This window comes from Electrona antarctica (genome assembly GCF_951216825.1).
Source record: "Electrona antarctica genome assembly, chromosome: 8".
Lineage (NCBI taxonomy): Eukaryota > Metazoa > Chordata > Actinopteri > Myctophiformes > Myctophidae > Electrona > Electrona antarctica.
The window spans coordinates 40,033,502-40,052,554 of record NC_136789.1 but is presented as its reverse complement, the minus strand read 5'-3'; the positions used below and the strand labels follow the sequence as shown (position 1 = coordinate 40,052,554).

Here is a 19,053-nt window from a genome sequence, read left to right as displayed (position 1 = left end):
AGCATTCCATAGGGGCCATCTCTAGCCTATAACGCATTGTGAAACGGGGATAGACTCCCACACCTTGGCTGATACCGACCGACAATAAGCCTCTCTGACTTACTTACTGACTTACAAATCTCTGTCAACAGACCAGAACAGTATGAAAATATACAATACAGTATATCAACCGTCTGAATATACAGTCTCTCAAAAGTTATGAATCTGATTAAGACAAAGTCTACGTGCAAGTGTACGGAGTATATTTCCAATGCAGTCAGTCAGTATCAAAAGTCATTAGAGTAGGTCTCATATGGATGCATGCGTGTGCACGTGTGTGCGCATGCAGTTGCGCGTGACCACTATTTCCTTTCTCAACTACATGTGATAATCCAGCTGCGTGTTTTGGAGAGTTTTGGAAAGTGAAACAATCCACTTAACTATTTAACACGATTGGAAAAACAAATGTCTTTACCTACTTTATTAATTATAATTTTTTCGTAAACACAGCAAACATGAAGCTTCTTTTTTTTCTCCATTAAAACCGGGAAAGCATCTTTGTCATTTTAGATTTTAAGCGTTGGCTGTTCAAAAATAGCAGATCTACAAGCTTGCAGCTCGTCACGCCATGCAGCGGCACAGCTGCGAGCTGGTACCTGCTATTTTTGAAAATATTTAGAAAAATCGTGAAAGTGTGAGAACTATACTGATTTAGAGGGCATTTGTAGAATTTTTTATTTTAACGTCAGCCATTCTAAAGAATAGCAGATATACAAGCTCACAGCACGTCACTTTGTGCCCTGCTCCAAGCTTGTAGATCTGCTATTTAATTTTGGAATACTTTTGAAAAATCGTGAAAGTGTGAGAACTATATACCGGACTCCGGAGACGACAAAGTAGCGTCTCCGAAGTTTGCCACTCTGGGAGCTGGGTTAAAAAAGAACTGGTTAAACGCCGTCTCCGTGAATACGTCCTCGTCTGGACAGCACCCAGCAGGCATTTGTAGAATCGGCCTCGGGGCCGCCCGCCGCCCCCCCTTCTTTGGTGAAGTGATCAAAGTCATGAATAATAATGGCATAGTAGTAGTCGACAGTCGTACTGTCCTGTCCCTTTAAGAGGCAGCCGGGGCTTCGCTGCAGTAGAAACAATCGTACAACCCCCAACAAGTCATTGAATGTGTCAATCAGCCGCTCGGCCGCTTTGATGTCGGGACTCCTCGCCTTGTCTGGAGCTCAAATGCTCTGTTTGTTGCTGCCGGAGAACATTAGCCCACAACTCGCTGCAGTGCTGGGGCCACCACCATCAACCATCGCATTGTTATAGCAGCGTATAACAAGCAAACAACAACAAAAAAAGAAAGACTTTAAAAAACTTTCTCGATTGCACTTCTTTCGTCCGTCCGTCCCCCGGACAGGAGAGAGCACTACCCAAAAAAAAGAAGAGATCTTTTAATAAGAAAAGTTTGACTTCAAGAGCTGAGCCAGCGGGGAGAGAGATCAAAGGAAGATTATTACATCCTTTTTTTTATTTTTTATTTTTGGTTGTTTCTCTTCTGAGAGCAGCTCTGACTGCAACATGCCTCAGCTGAGCAGCGGCGGAGGAGACGACCTGGGAGCCAACGATGAGATGATCGCGTTCAAAGACGAGGGCGAGCAGGAGGAGAAGATCCACCAGGAGAACGCGTTCACGGAGCGAGACCTGGCCGACCTCAAGTCCTCCCTGGTGAACGAGTCGGAAATAAATCAAAGTCCGAACACAGCGGTAGGTGGCACGCCACGCACGGGGAGATTGAGAGAGTCCGTGTGTGTGGGTGAAGGAATCAATGAGTGTGTGTGTGTGTTAAAGAAAGCTAGCTTGGGAGTTGTATCAAGAAGACTTATCATCATAATGTATTTTATTGAGTCTGACTTTTGCTTGATCGTAGATATGCAAATGTCAAAATCAATCAAATACAGCTATGATCCAAGGTTCTTAAAACTTTTAGCCGACATTTTCAAGGACCCCTTTAACTCTGAGTTACATATTACGTTGTTAGGGTTGATTTATAGCCGCGGATCATTTTTTTAATGATCGATTTTGACATTTGCGTATCTCCAAAGTAAAAGTCGGACTCGATTAAACAGCCTACACCTATAGCTATATGATAGTCTTGATCCAAGGCTACTCAAATGTAGAACCCCGGGACTAGTCCCCGGACCCCAATGGAGAACCAGTGTTAAAAAAGGAAGGAAGGAAGGAAAAACGTGTTAATATATATTGTTTTTTACTAGCCTGAGTTTTACATCCCTGTTGACAAGCGCGGCTGCGAAACTCGCGCCATCACTTAATAATGAATAGCCTAATGTTGTTGGGAAACCTGTTGCCTTGCTGCTGTGTGTTTGTGTTGATGTTTTGTGAAAGAAAAAAACGCACGCGTGTTTGTTTGTTTGTTTGTTGTCAATATTGATGACATGACATCCTACCTTTTCATATGGGTGACTTTTTGCAGGCGGTCAGACGGGGCCACCATCAGGGCGAACAGAGGGGGGGATACCCGGACAAACACCACCACAGTCACCGGGAGCAGCATCAGCTGGACGGCGGTAAGAATGAAAGAAGAAGGATAATATATCTTTAAAGTAAATGCTTGTCAATTATATCAGAAGTAGCCTGACAGTCCTTCAAAATCCAGCACGACTTCAAATTTGCGTTAAATGGGTCTGAAGTGTTGAGAGAGACGAAGGAGGAAAAAAAACGTGACTCTCTGCATGCATGTGAAACAGGAGTTTCACACCCGTGGCCAAGACTAGCAGCAACTTGTGACCTGACTTTTACAGAAAAGCTTTAGCTGCCTGCATGTCTACCGTTTTAGCCTGTCGGTTCAGAGTAGACAGAGAGGCTTCAAACGGCCGTAGAAGGCGCATGGTGTGTGTGTGTGTGTGTGTGTGTGTGTGTGTTCAGGCCCACTTTATATAAACTAGTTATAGCTGATCCACTTGTTGTAGGTCCTGGCTGTAATAAATAAGAGCAGCCGTGTGACCATTGTGGTAAGTGTTATAATAACACTTCATCTACAGGAGACGTCGCTTGTTAAACCCTGTTAATCCCCAGGTGACTGTTGTGAGACTTTTGTTTCAAGTGTGACAGAATGCCACCGAGGTAATGTCCTGTCCCCTGGTAGTCTGCAAGTCTGAGAGACATTAGAGTAAAACAAAACCCCCCAAAAAACAACACAATGCCTGAAAAACAGCTTGAGTTTCAGTTTCACCAAGTTTTTTTTTTCAATTCCAAAACATGATAAGCATTTTATTTATGTATTTATTTATTTATTGCCAACGCAAAATGTTCAGTAATGCTGCTGCCAATTTATCCTCTCCTAATCTCTTACTACCTTATTTTAAAATGGTTTTCAGTCTGGCCTCTAATTTCGAGGTCTGCATGAGGTTGGTTTGAAATGGAAAGAACTTCTGTTGATTTTAATCGTGCTATACAAATAAAGGTGACTTAATTGACTAATGATTTTTTTTCTTGTATTACTTGCTGTGTCTCACTGACGCCGCAGTGTCTAAGCAAGATGGAGGCATGTATAAGACGTACCAAAGCTACCCGTTCCTGATGCTGCCAGACCCCTACCTACAAAACAGCTCAGGGTCACCATCGGTAAGTTCAAACTTGGTCCGTCCGTCCGTCCGTCCGTCTGTCTGTATGTCTGTCTTTCTGTCTGTCTGGCTTCATTACACATGGTCACATATCACCCGAGTGAGCTTGTAGATGCACTGTGAGCTTGTAGATCTGCTATTTGTTGTATAGTCTCCATATCGGTACGTTGTTTTTTTTTGTCCCCGTTTAGAATCCAGTATATGCTCGTGCCCCAAAACAGTTGTTTGAGAATGATCGTCAGCTCCATAGTTCAACTGTTTACAGCATAGAGCTATAGTGGAAAGTTATTTTAATATCAAACAATGGAGGATAATGCTGTTGAATGAAATCCCACTATAACGTGAAAAAATAAAATAAAATCCCAATAGGCTAAAGTGAATGTTGATAGACCGAAAAAGTCAACTTGGCAATGTTCTACACTACAGTTGATCAGTTTCCTCCTTAAAAAAAACCCAAACATACTAAACAAGGTGTTTCCTCTTCTATTACACTGTAACGTAAGCTGAGAGTGGTTGTCATGTGATGAAGTGCGTTTTGAGACTACATCCAGAACATATGGTGTTTTTAGAGTGGGTTGAGCAGTTGGTCCGTTCGCCGTCCTCCTATACCAGGATTCACCTCCATCACCAGCACCACAGAACGGAACCAGAATCACCCGCTTCGTTTGCTCGGGCTCCGTGTTTTACCGCGTGCCTGTAATTTGACACAGCGATATAATATGACATTGATGCGCAGACTTGCGTCGGCGACACACTTAGAATACGAGATCAATGGGATTACACGGATGTCACTGCAATTCAGCGGAGAACTTTACAAGTGTTCCGAACTGTTCCCCTATTCCCCCCCCCACCCACCCCGTCTCATAAAACAAAACGGCACTTAAAATCGAGTCAAGTCGAATAAAGTAGCCGCAGATTCATGTGGGAAAAAGTTGAAAACTGTTTTTGTCTGAATACTGTATGATGACTGACGTGCACGTCACGAGACGTGATGTGAATATTTTATTTTCCCGTATGTGTGGATTATAACAGCTTGTCACTCTCTAAATAGAGGGTGTATGTTTACGGCTCTGTATCACAATTTCACAAATAAGCCTTTGGAGAATTTTATTACAAATAATCAGAATGTACTGATTAGTTGGTATAGCAGACATCATTAGGACCAATAGCCAAGCTTAATTGGACAAATTCTTTCAGATGTGAATGGGTGTGATTATATACGATTCTTTGTCACAGTGAATACTCCAGCTTCTAGAAATATCCCCCCATGTGCCATAAAACAGACATTATTGCACATTATATTGGACATCTTCATAAAGCGTGCGTATGAATGTACTGTTTCACGTTTTCTGGAGATTAAAATGATAGTGAGGCTTTGAACTTTCTTTAGTGCTTTTCAAAATACAGCAGTCTCCATTGATTAAAAAGTGGCCTTTGAAGTTTTTGTTTTTCAGGAGAAAATATCACAATGGCAACTTGCACTTTTAGGGGCCTCCCTTTTCCACTATAAAAGAGGTGTGTGTGTGTGTGTGTGTGTGTGTGTGTGTGTGTGTGTGTGTGTGTGTGTGTGTGTGTGTGTGTGTGTGTGTGTGTGTGTGTGTGTGTGTGTGTGTGTGTGTGTGTGTGTGTGTGTGTGTGTGTGTGTGTGTGTGTGTGTGTGTGTGTGTGTGCTCACGCAGTGCTCGCTTGGAAAAGGGCTTCCACACTTTACATGTTAAATGCACGTGGCGCGTCCACGCTAAACCTCATTTCTGTGTGCACGTCAACGTCTATGTCCCATTGTATTCGCAATGCTGTGCCAAGTAAGTACTTATCACCCCATCCTATAATTTGATGGAGAATACGAGAGAGGGAGTAAGCTCGTATTTACTTGGAAAAGTTCTTTAAGAGTTTACCACCGTACTCTGCTCATAGTTGTCATTGCATAACATGGCACATCCGGCATGGTGTCAGACAAACAATGTGAGCAAAGCGTAATGGTATGTCTGGCTCATCAATGTGTCTCCACTTCCTTCACCCTCCACTTACAGCAGAACTGTGCGTCTGCCTGTCTTGTTTTATACTCTTGCTTGACTTTTATTTTCATTCTGTCTTTTTGTCCCTCCTCTCCTCTCCCTCTGTTCTGCTCTCCTTTTTTATCCTCTCCTCTGCTCTGCTATGCTCCTCTGCTATGCTATGCTCCTCTGCTATGCTATGCTCTTCCTCTGCTATGCTCTCCTCTCCTACCCTTCACCACGGTTGGCGTTATCCGCAACAACCTTGGAGTGCCAACCACAGAGATTGCTTTTCTTTTCATGGCTCCTAGTGTGTTTGTGTGTGTGTGTTGAATTGAATTGAATTGTGTGTGTGTGTGTGTGTGTGTGGGGGGGGGGGGGGGGGTATACAAGATAAAGAGCACTTTCTTTCCCTCATGTGTCTTGAAGGCTCCACACAATGCTCACTTGTTGCTGCTTCCCTTGTAATTAGGGGTCTGGTAGCAAGGCGGTAGCAGCATATCTGGCCCCAGTCTACCTGCCACTTGAAAGGCCCTGAGGTAGGGGTGGTGATTATGGACGGCTGAGCGGAGCGGAGCCGCACTGGGCAGGAGGGACGGGGAAACTGCAGGGTTCGGGAGTTCTGACATGGACTGACAGGGCTGTTTAGCGTTGCTCGTGGTCTTGTGATGTTTATGCAGGACGAGGCGATGAACAACGAGTTGTTAAAGTGATTGTAACAACAAGAAGAAAAATAAATGGTCCATTCCTGGCCGCCCCGGCTCTCATGTCTTTATCTAATACATTTCTATCACGCACGCCTGTTCCTTCGGGGGGCCTCGGTGTGTTGCCCTCACGTTCCCTACTGCTGCTAGTTGCTTGTTAACATGCAAGGGGTTTGTCGGCTTGCTTTACTGTATTGAGGCAAAAGGGGGAAATATAAAATATAATTTGTCTGTCTCCACTTTTCCTCGCCTCTTGCAGCCACGCTAGGCAGATTTATTTAACTTATATCAGCCTTTCTGTATTTGTCATAGTTTTCTGAATGGGATTAATTTAGCTCTTTTCCCCCCCCATTCTTCTTTTCTTTGCATTCTCTTCTTGGATTGGATACTGACAGTGAGTAGAAAGAGACTGAGAGAGATAGGGCGGTGACTTGCAGCACAGGACGATGGGTTTACTTTTTTCTCCTCACGACTGTTGTTTAGTCAATTGACAATTACTATTGTTGCATTTGATAGAAGTATATTGAATAAAACCCGTTGAGGTTAAAATCAAAATGGAGTCTGCTTTTGTCCTGCAAAGATTTGCCGGTTCGTTGCCAAATGAAAAAGGCCTCCGACGAGCAGCAGATTGTCTCATTAAGGGACAGAGACACCCCCCTCCACCCAGTTATTAATGTTAGCAATCCTTAGCTCAAGCGAGCAAATCTCACATTTGAGAGAGATACAACACGTATAATCTCTCTATTCATGTATGTTTGCAGAGGAACAGAACTCTTTGGGGAGGGAGGGGGTTCTTTCTTCTAATCCGAGAGACAGTGATAAAACCCAATTGCAAGATGTCATATAGGACATGGAAGTGAACTGTGCCCTTGTGTTATTAATGTAGATGTCATTTGTCCTTTTTCTAGAGAAAGTAACCAAAGAGAGGCATTTGTGAGACTCCCAGATGGGGTTGATCTCCCTCAGTTCTTTCTATCCCAGTAAAGCCTTAATCTGTAATGTAAGCCGGCGATGTGGTGTGTGTACAGTTGGTGTGCGTTTGTATTTGTTTGCATGTATGCACGCACGTTGTCTGTCTTCAAGATTCTTCCTACGTGGGGTATGTATGTATGTACAGTATATGTATCTGGGCTTTGATGTGTGTGTGTGTGTGTGCTGAATGTATGTATGTATGCATGTGTACATGTTTATTCACGCTGTTTTTGTTTGTTCCTGAAAATGTATGCCAGATTCGTGACATGGCTTGTATGTGCATATTTGTTTTTTCTTCAGGTTTGTTGTTTGATGTGAGTGTATCTATCGTGCGTGCGTGCGTGTGAGAGAGAGAGAGAGAGAGAGAGTGTGGATCTAAAAGCTCACAAACTGTTGCAATGTGCCGTGCTGTGAACAATATTTTCACTATTTATGATAGTTTTAGGGATCAATCATGAATTATTATAATAATCAATAAATGATTGATAATCTTTTATAATCGATCAGTTCGATTAGCTGTACTGCACAAAGAACAGAGGACGAGGAGAGAAGGGGGTATGAGAGAGAGTGCGAGACAATGGGGAGTGAAACGGAGAAGTTGCTCTGTAGTGGTTTGTGTTCAAGGGATGTACCACTTCCACACACACTTTTTGCCATTGTAGTATTTGGTCTGGTGTTGGAATCCTGTCATTCGAGCCTTTTCTGGAGGGACAGCGTTCACTCACTGTCACCGCTAAGAGGGACGGTAGTGCGCCGAGCTTGATTTGTAGGTTCATTAGTCGCCACTTAGAATTTATGTCTTTCCATTGAGGCTTAGGTTTTGTCATGCGGTCGCACAACGCGCTCATCAGAATAATGGAAAAAGTGATTCCGTGGACGGCCTCTGACGGTGCTCCGGCACTGATCATCCAATGATGGAGGCCCCTGCACGGCAAAGTGCTGCGTATCCCGACATTAGGCATGCAAATGCACTGACCGCCACAGCGACCAGAGAAACGCTCTGATGTGGAGGCTGAGGTCAAACGAAGACATGACACACTCTCTCCAGTCGTGATCTCACATGGCAACGACGTATCGATACAGGATGTGACCGACTTTCTGAAGCACACCCGCAGTCGCCCCCAACCTGACTGAACTGTATATCCAGTGTCTCGGGTCAATTGGTTTTATGTCTGAGGAAGTCCCCATGTTTGTTATCACCCCCCGAGACCCGTTGGTTACGCCGTTTAGAGGTCGCCGGTTCAACTGGAGTACAGCACTCCAGTTGAGACATTATTGAGAGTGCGTTAGAAATGTCTACAGGACTACACTTCCGTCATGTCTCACTGCACAATGATGTTTTTGTGGAGCATCATGGTCACGCCATGAAGCCCTAATCATTGTTTCGTTAAAGGACTTACAGGTTATAGCAACTAAAAAAAAAGTTTGAGTGCCGTCTTATCAACACGGGGAATTCCTGCGGTAATCAAGTTTCATTTCCAGGAAGGGGGGTAATGAGATGGTTCGACATTTTGTGAAAGGTCACAGTGTTTGAGACGTCTCAGTGATTATTTGGGAATTCAGTATTATTAGCCGTGATCAGGTGGGTTGGCGTCTACTGCAGCATGCATGCAAACCCCAGTGTCATGTGGAGAACTCTTCTCTTCTCTTCTCTTCTCTTCTTCTCTTCTCTTCTCTTCTCTTCTCTTCTCTTCTCTTCTCTTCTCTTCTCTTCTCTTCTCTTCTCTTCTCTTCTCTTCTCTTCTCTTCTCTTCTCTTCTCTTCTCTTCTCTTGAATACACAGCCAGTCCTCTATCAAAGGGTGTGTGTGTGTGTGTGTGTGTGTGTGTGTGTGTGTGTGTGTGTGTGTGTGTGTGTGTGTGTGTGTGTGTGTGTGTGTGTGTGTGTGTGTGTGTGTGTGTGTGTGTACAATATGTCTTAAGTCTGAAGGATCTTGCCACTTACTTGTCTTTCATTGTGCAGCAGTGTTGACAAGGGGGTTGTTCATCCACCCCCCCTGTAGTCCCTGGGTAAACAATGGCAGCAACACAGGCTTAGGGCGTCCTAATCCTCTCCCTTCATAGCGACACCAGGGGCTGTGGGGCCTAGGCAGTGCCGGGGCCCCTCATTCCGTCTCTGACTGCCTCCGATAAGAAGCGGGGCCCCTGGATTTACGGGGGGCCTAAAAAGGAGGAAAGCGGCTTTCGGCTGCGCTGGCCAACGCCACTGTTGTCGGATGACAACCGCAAACATTCTTTTTTTCTTTCTAGGTTCAAAATAGTCTTGTATGTCGAACTCTGCAGCAGTGAAATTATACATATCTCCTAGGCCGCCCCCAGATTTACTCAATGAGTAAAAGGATTATGTAAGATTTAATTTAGGATTCAGTGCAGTCTAATGGAGACTGTACAATACGACAGTAGCAATCTGCTCCAAGAAAAGGGAGACTTTGAATTCTCCATTGTTGTGCAGAGTGTAAATGGAGATTATGGCAGATTAACTTTGAGATTACCGATTGACATGAGGTGGCTGATCAGTGAAAGACCATTTCACAGCTGTCAGCCAAACATGAGGATGACAGCTGTATATGCATTGTGCGCATAATCTGACCTTGAGAAGTCACAGAGCAAATTGTAAGGAGACTAAAATGCTCGCTGTTCATGCCGTGACGGAGAGGAAACAATAACATGAATAGTGTTGTCGTAAACCGTTCATCTTTCACATGGGAGGATGACTCACAACACTTTATTGATGATATGAATAATACAGCCATATGCCTTATTGACTGTTGATTTATGGCTTGAAGTAATAACCGTTGCAAATATTTTTTGTCATTTGGTTTTGGACGTGACCTGTACAGTATGGGCGGATCCCCTCATAGTTGAATAATCAATTAATCGGTGGGTTTTGTCTTAGTCGACCAAGACTTCATTAGTTGATTAGTCAGTTTGTTGATTTGTTGTCCCATGCTGAATGAAATCTTTCTTGAAAAGTGATGAGCACATCTCTTGTAATGTCTAGATATATATAATATATTACTTTTTATTAGTGGCCGTTGTGAAATCAGAGAGAGATGATACATGAATACTGAGTGATGAGTTAGCAAGCTTAAAGAGAAATAAACAGCAAGAGAAATTGGTTTAACAGAGAGGTGAGCAGGAGTCATGTGAGAGAACTGGGGAACTAGGGAAGGACGCTGGGGGGGGGGGGGGGGGGGCAAGCAACTTAAAATACAAAATGGTGATAAGAGGTGTCCTCGTCGCCTTCCCGGCTTTGAAGTGACGGGCTTTGAAGACGCCTGGAGAGAAACCCGCTCCGTCGACAGTTTAAACAACGTTAAAAGAATATCAGAAGGACAAGCAGAAGGGGGGAAAAACCCAGAGGATTCCCCCGCGGTGTTTATACCTGTAATTATTCATCCACTTATTTCTTTCCGGCGGAGGGAGAGATAGAGATAGAGAGAGAGAGAGAGAGAGGGATGAGGAAAAGAGGAGAGGAGCAGAGACAGGTGTTGACAGTGGAAGTGTGGGTTTTTGAATGATTTCTTCATTTTACACACACACACACACACACACACACACACACACACACACACACACACACACACACACACACACACACACACACACACACACACACACACACACACACACACACACACACACACACACACACACACACACACACACACACTCGCTGTGTGCCCATAGACGAATCAAACAAAACATCAACTCACTCTCTCATCGATGTGCGTGTGTCGTTAAAAACAACGGGGGGTGGGGGGGGGTATTTTTTAATGTCAGCCGGTAGCACCTGCATGTTAAAATAAAGCTTAAATCGTACACGAACCCGCGCGGCAAAAAAAACAAACATTTGACGCGTGCAAAACGTGCACAATTTAACAACACGCTTGGCTTGGTGTTAGTTGGCTGCCATGAAAGGAGCGGCGAGGTGGTGGAAGCATCTGCTCCCTCCGAGGGAATGAATGAATGACTGCTGCTTTTATAGTCTCCTCTCCTCCCGTCCTCTCCTGGGCTTTAGGGAGGGGGGGGGGGGGGGGTGGGAGAGGTCTCATTGGAAGTCATTACATAACGGTTTACACAGGTCATTTAGCGCTGGGACACTCGGGGGAGAGAGAGGCATGGATGACAGAGAGAGAGAGAGAGAGAGAGAGAGAGAGAGAGAGAGAGAGAGAGAGAGAGAGAGAGAGAGAGAGCACGTGTGTGTTACTGTACGCACTACTCAGACCCTTTCAGAGAGTGTTTTTCTGAAAGGGAGCGACAAGTTTCAACCAGAAACTGCTCTTTGTTTGTTTGGGAGGTCTTTTACACGGTGTGTGTGTGTGTGTGTGTGTGTGGCGCCCAGGTGACTCACTGACCTACAGAGCAGGGTATATTGTGGTGTGTGTGTGTGTGTGTTTGTGTGCGTGCGTGGGTGGGTGCGTGTGTGTGTGTTCAGTGTATGCACTGGTCCAGGACGCACAGATGCACCCATTCTCAGTCGATAGTTAATAAATGACAACACGGTCGTGCACTCAAACATTATCTAAAAATAGTTACACGCACGCAGCCACGCACGCACCCACCCACCCATGGGGACGCAGGCACATGCACACATTTCTACGTAACTGCAGGTTTACAGGTCTGTTGGCTATTCAAGTAGGCAACTTCCTTCACAGTCTGTTTGTGCAAATAACCTTTAAAGACCCCCCCCCCCCCTCCCCCGCCCTCTCTCTCTCTGCTCAATGGAGCATCTCAAAGTTGCGCTGAACGGGCCGTGACCAAACCCCTCCCTGTACCTGTCTGTATTGACATTGTACCGCTCTGTCACAAATGGCCCTGTTTTTGAGGGGCGCTAGCCCCTCCTATGTCCAGCTTTGAGGGTTTACATTGAATGCTATTGACAATGAATGGCCAGCTTTAAACATTGTGTAAACACAAACATTGAGGACGAAGGTGAGGACGCAAATTGTGACTGGCCGGAATGAGTTGATATATGATGATAAGAGCGCCCCTCACTTCACCCCCAAAAAAATAGTGTTGTATAGTTACTGCACTTTGGCTTTGTAGGCCACTGTATACACTAAAGTATAGTAGGCTATATATTTAGCCCATTTAGGACTGTTGTAGGAATGTTGCTATATACTGTAGATAGAACCCCAAAAGGGGTTCCCATCCTGAATGGGTTTAATTCTTTATAAACATTTCAAATATTTACACAATTTTCATGCAGGAGACCTATTTTCGCTATTCGCCATACGCCGTGTAAGCGAGGCCGTTCAGAACACACATCCACACACACATCCACCCGCCATGGATCCAAATTCCAAAGTCACATTCATTCAGTTGACCCCCACCCAGCGTGTAGAACATGTTGACCCCCACCCAGCGTGTAGAACATGTTGACCCCCACCCAGCGTGTAGAACATGTTGACCCCCACCCAGCGTGTAGAACATGTTGACCCCCACCCAGCGTGTAGAACATGTTGACCCCCACCCAGCGTGTAGAACATGTTGACCCCCACCCAGCGTGTAGAACATGTTGACCCCCACCCAGCGTGTAGAACATGTTGACCCCCACCCAGCGTGTAGAACATGTTGACCCCCACCCAGCGTGTAGAACATGTTGGCCCCCACCCAGCGTGTAGAACATGTTGACCCCCACCCAGCGTGTAGAACATGTTGACCCCCACCCAGCGTGTAGAACATGTTGACCCCCACCCAGCATGTAGAACATGTTGACCCCCACCCAGCGTGTAGAACATGTTGACCCCCACCCAGCGTGTAGAACATGTTGACCCCCACCCAGCGTGTAGAACATGTTTCACGACCTGGACGACATCGTGACACACTCTGGGCTGGGGCGCAAACGCCAAGAGTAGAGACGGAGAAAACCAATACTTTCTTCAACTCTTTCGGGTTCTCAAAAGTTGACACGTTTGAGACAAAATCTCCCTCTCCCTCTCTCGCACACACACACAAAAGATTTGACTATCATCTGGAGTCCCACCACAAACGGTGGGACTCCAGATGATAGTCAAATCTTTTGTGCGTGTGTGTGTGTGTGTGTGTGTGTGTGTGTGTGTGTGTGTGTGTGTGTGTGTGTGTGTGTGTGTGTGTGTGTGTGTGTGTGTGTGTGTGTGTGTGTGTGTGTGTGTGTGTGTGTGTGTGCATGTGTGCCAGAGAGAGAGAGAGAGAGAGAGAGAGAGAGAGAGAGATTTAGTCTCATGAGATCATTTGACCTTTTGGAATTAAAGTCTTCTTTGATTTCCCCTTCATACCGTAGCTGTAGATCCACTTTCACAATACCGTGTCACCACCTTCATGGATTAGTCAGGCTTTACAGCACGCACGCACGCACGCACGCACGCACGCACGCACCCACGCACGCACGCACGCACGCACGCACGCACGCACGCACGCACGCATGCACGCACGCACGCACAGAGTCAAATTTAGCCTGTACTTTTCATCAAAGAAAGAAAAGACCCCCTCCCAACTACTTGTATAAGTGTGGTTAGATCAAGACTGGCCGAGGATGTGATGGCTTTGATTAAGCCTTTGAGCCTAAGTTATCATTTGTCGTACAGCTCTCTTGCTCTCCATGAATACCAGATTTTCAACTTCAAAATATTAAAAAAAGAAATCACACCTGTGTGAACTGAGCGGTGCAACTATACATTTATTGTTAGAATTAGGCTACTGGACTGTACTGTGCTCTGTACTGTACTTTGATTATTTTTGGAAAAAACCTTTGAGAAATGCCAGAGTTGCCGTGTGGGCGGGCGGCCCTGGAACATCCAGACCCCCAGGAATACGGCCATGGGGGCGGCCCGGTTACGGCGAGCCTTCCCGCGTCCGAAACGGTCGAGAAATGCCAGAGTTAGCGTGTTGCGTGTTTCCGTGCTCGGACAGACGCGTGATAGACTGTGAAATGTGCAGGTGTGGCCTAGTCTCGCGTGGCCAGATTGTTGCCTAGTCTCGCGTGGCCAGATTGTTGCCTCTCACAATTTTCAAATGCTTCCGTCATACAGTCTGGAGCAACGGAAGCTCTATCATGAGTAAGCAATAAAGCGGAAGTGAAGCCTCCTCCCCCACTTCCGCTTCGTCTTTACAGTCGCGCAAATTTATCCTAATATATAAATAGAAATCATCTAAGAATATATAGCTTGCTGCTTAGCAGAAATAGTTAGTTGTCTGAATAGTTGTCTGGCCACGCGAGACTACCTGTGAGCCGTTCTCCATGCACGTGGCTGTTAGCAGATTAACGCCGTTAGTTAATTAATGCTGTTAATTAATTAATGCTGTCAATTAATCAACGCTGTGTTAATGAATCGGTGTGATAGCAGACCACCGCTGACATGTCATACGAGGCGTAGGGTTAGCCCAGGTGAAAACTCACAAAGACATCATAAATCCTTCGCAGTTAAAACACAGATGCCGTCAACAGTTTATCCATCACCTGTTCGTCAACTGTAAAAAGAAAAAAAAGAAAAAGACAACCAATGTCACTATCTCTAAACCTCTCCTTCAGCCTCCACTGGGAATGCATACTGCACTGTCTATGTTTGCTGTGAATTCAAAACAAATTCACACACGCACGCACGCACACTGAGTCTGTCTGAGTGCCAAGTACAACCGTAGAAGACTATTTGCCATGTGTTGCCTGCATGTCTTTCATCTCTCCCTGCGAGGAACTTTACGAGCTGTTTACACTCTCCGCCTAGAACGAGGTGTGTGTGTGTGTGTGTGTGTGTGTGTGTGTGTGTGTGTGTGTGTGTGTGTGTGTGTGTGTGTGTGTGTGTGTGTCTGTGTGCTCATGGGCACACATGCAAGTATACGAGTGTGTGCACTTGAGCCTTCCTACCATGTGTGTGTTTTGGTGGCTAACTTTCTTGTCATGTGCACAGTGCGTATAACGTTGGATGGGGATTCCCATCTCGCATGCCTGCACTTTTGCACGTGCACGTTTTTCCATGTGTATTTCTGGACGTTGGAAGAGAACTTGCCATATTGTTGTTGCCGCTATGTCGGACGCAGGGCAGTTTAAAGGGGAACACAAATGCGCCGTCCCATCAAACTGCAGCCTGTTCATGCACATCCTGTAATCACAGCGGCGCAGGAGAAATTAGAGCAGCCAAACGTTTGGGAACCAGAAGGTTCCCGGTTCGATCGCCGGCCCTTCCTGGCGCAGAGTCAACGACGTGTCCTTGAGCAAGACGCTTAACGACAGCTCCCGGAGAGCAGGTTGGATACCCTGCATTGTTCCCTCTGCCGTCGGTCGGTCGGTCGGTCCGTCCGTGTGAGAACGGGTGAATGTATTGCACGTCGTCAAGCACTTAAATGCACAAAATGAAATGCAGACCATTTCATTTCACAGTTGAGTTGACGCGCAGCATCTGTACTGGTGTTTATTCCTCATGGTGAAATCAGTATGATTGGCCGAGTGACTGATTACACATTTTTGTGTTGTTTTGGACCGTTGAAGTAAGTGACTGATTGATTGACTAATTGAATGACTGACTGACTGCCTGACTGCCTTCCTTCCTTCCTTCTCGGCTGGCTTTGCTGCCTGGCTAATTCAACCGATTGAGTGACTGCTGAATGACTGACTCATTATTGGCTGTCTTCAACATCATCACTTCTTTGGAATGCCAGCATGGGGTCCGTCTCTGTGGTAGCTTTGAACTGACACAATACTGACACGTGGTCTTTTTGTAAGCAATTATCACGCACGCACACACACACACACTCTCTCTGTTAGAGAGTCTGTTAGAGAGAGGGAGAGACTTGCCTACCATAGCCACGTAATCCCTCTATACTTGACTGGGCCTGGCCGGCTCTGTACTTGGTCCTCACTTTTTCCCGCTCTACACCAAATCTCATTGCCGAAAATGAGCTGATCTAGCTCGCAGCAAGCTTGTAGATCTGCTATGTTTTTGGCAAATGTTCCACCAATGCAGGGTTCAAGTGGTTAGTCATCATGGATTCATCCTCTTTATTGACGTATTGTCACCACAGAGGTTCTCAGACTTTTTAATTTCAAGGACACTCACAGTTCCATTCCATCGTTCCATTTGTACACTCTCAGAATTACAGACCCATGAGGTTCCATTTGGTTCATGAGGTTCCATTTGGTTCCTAAGTATGAACCGTTTAGCTGGGGATGCCCTGGACCCTCCCCCCCGAGTACACGACTAAACTAGGCCTAAAGTCATCCCAACTAAACTGAACTGAACTAAAGTAAACTAAAGTAAAGTGGAGCGGGTTGCACCCTCCCCCCCTCCCTGTACCCATGGCTGTACCCAGACCAGCTGGAGCCTCGTCAGCCGCATGAGGCAGCCCAGCACACATGGGTGTGATCACACACACATACACACACACACAAACACGCACACGCACATGCTCCGAGAAAGTAGCAGCCCTAATCCGCCCCATCTGATACCCATCTAGGAAGGGAAGCAGACTACACCCTGACACGCACACACGCAGGCAGGCACGCATGCACGCACGCACACAGCGATAGCCCCCTACACACTATAGTATAGTACCATTTGTACACTGATGCATGCAGGCCAACATACACACACCACTGTTACCACTATAATTATATGCTGACCTGCTACCACCTTACACACAATTGTGTGTGTGTGTGTGTGTGTGTGTGTGTGTGTGTGTGTGTGTGTGTGTGTGTGTGTGTGTGTGTGTGTGTGTGTGTGTGTGTGTGTGTGTGTGTGTGTGTGTGTGTGTGTGCTGTATCTACACTACAGTAGTACTGTACTACTCAGCTGTATTTATTTATTTTATTTTTATTTAACCAGTAAAAACACATTGAGACTGTGTCTCTTTCACAAGTGGGAACTGGCCAAGAGGCAGACATAAAATGACACTTTTCAATACTACATTGTACATTAGTCACATTACAGAACAGCAAATATAACATCCATGATGCACCTCAAAGTACCTATGAAATATATACAGCAAATCACCACAGTGCTAATCCTTTAGTGGCAGGGCAAATACACAATGTACAACTACAAAATATAAAGTGAAATAATAAATATATGGGCCTGAACAAAGGCTAGTACATAATACATATCCACACATGTGCAGGTGTTGGACTGTACATCTAAGATGATCCTTTTGAAACTTCTCAAAGGAACTTTCAAAGACAATATTATTTTGTGTGGACTGCAGGTCCAGGTGATGTATCTTATCTTAGCTGCTGTGCTGCCTTTGGCGACTGTGTTTCCCCGCATGCAGGATCAATAAAGGTCTTATCTTATAGTACACACACGCACGCACGCACGCACGCACGCACGCACGCACGCGCGCGCACACACACACACACACACACACACACACACACACACACACACACACACACACACACACACACACACACACACACACACACACACACACACACACACACACACACACACACACAGTAGTAGAGTAGAGCTTGTAGATCGGCTATTCTTGACAAAGAGTATGGGCAGTGATGGAAAAAGTACTCAAATGTACTTAAGTAAAAGTATCGATCGATACTGCTATTCAGAAATAGTTACAAGTAAAAGTCGGTACTAGGCTCTGGTTATATTCAACTTTGAAGAGACAAGGTCAAGGTGCAACGGCTGTCTTTGAATTAAATTGGCACGATTGGGGATTACATAATTGTGAAGCATAAAACCAGAGAATGGCCGTAAATTGAGAGATTTTTTTTAATGTTCAGTTTCACACAGTGATGTCATCGCAAAACATGGCAATTAATTCATTCAAACGCCTTATTTGGTCAGCCGTTCCCACCTGTGCTCTCACCGATATGTAATATTAATTATAACCAGATTAGTATGTATATAATATATAATATAATATATATATAATATAATTATGGTTATGTTGTTGTCAACATTATCAAACACATACTACACACACTAGGGCATTAAGCAACTAGTCGAGTCGACTAGTAAATCCACTAGTCGACCTTGTTGGTACTAGTTGACTAGTTGATAATAAAAAATAAAAAAAAGTTTATTTTTTTTATTTTTTTCCCGATTTGGTAGGCCTCAAGATCAGGTAGATTATAGTTATAGTCACCATGTACACAGTTTTTCAATGTACAAATATTTATTTCCAAAAAAAAAAGTTTATTTTTTAAATTTATACATAATAGGTAGTTAAACAACTAGTCGACTAGTAAACTAGGCAACTACTCAACTAGTAAAAATGACTAGAAGTGAATGCCCTTCACACACAGTCCTACACACAACACAACACCTCACACACACACAACACAACACCTCACACACACACAACACAACACCTCACACACACAACACAACACCTCACACACACAACACAACACCTCACACACACAACACAACACCTCACACACACACACACAACACAACACCTCACACAGGTGACAAACTCCTCTGTGATCATTTAACCACTTTCAACCCTATTTTGGCATGTCATTATATTCCTATTCGTATTCGTATTGGGCTTAAGTGGTCAAAATGGACAATAATAGTAAGGAAGGGGGATTTTAGTAAAAGATGATCACTATTACAATCCTGCATTTCTGTCTGTTTTTCTCCCCAAAACTAAAGTTTCCGTGTTGTTGCTTGAGCGTGAACAGAACATCTATAAATAATGTTCTTTTATCACCCATTGTTGGTCATTGGAATCCAATTTGAATCCGACGTGGACACACATTTATTTGCCCGCCTCAAACGATATAGTGATGAAAGAGCTAAACGGATCAGACGTTTGATCTGTGAAT

The 19,053-nt window shown here is 44.9% G+C and overlaps 1 protein-coding gene across 1 annotated transcript in view; it reads left to right on the top strand.

Annotated features, from left to right (window-relative positions):
* Positions 1–1,554: 1,554 nt before the first annotated feature.
* Positions 1,555–19,053, top strand: part of tcf7 (transcription factor 7) — a gene marked incomplete at its 5' end in the record, with an annotated part of 73,727 nt that continues 56,228 nt past the window's right edge. The window contains 3 exons of the mRNA XM_079507609.1: positions 1,555–1,740; positions 2,468–2,561; positions 3,521–3,618. Of these exons, the coding sequence (XP_079363735.1) occupies positions 1,555–1,740; positions 2,468–2,561; positions 3,521–3,618 (378 nt within the window). The remainder of the gene's footprint in view (positions 1,741–2,467; positions 2,562–3,520; positions 3,619–19,053) is intronic.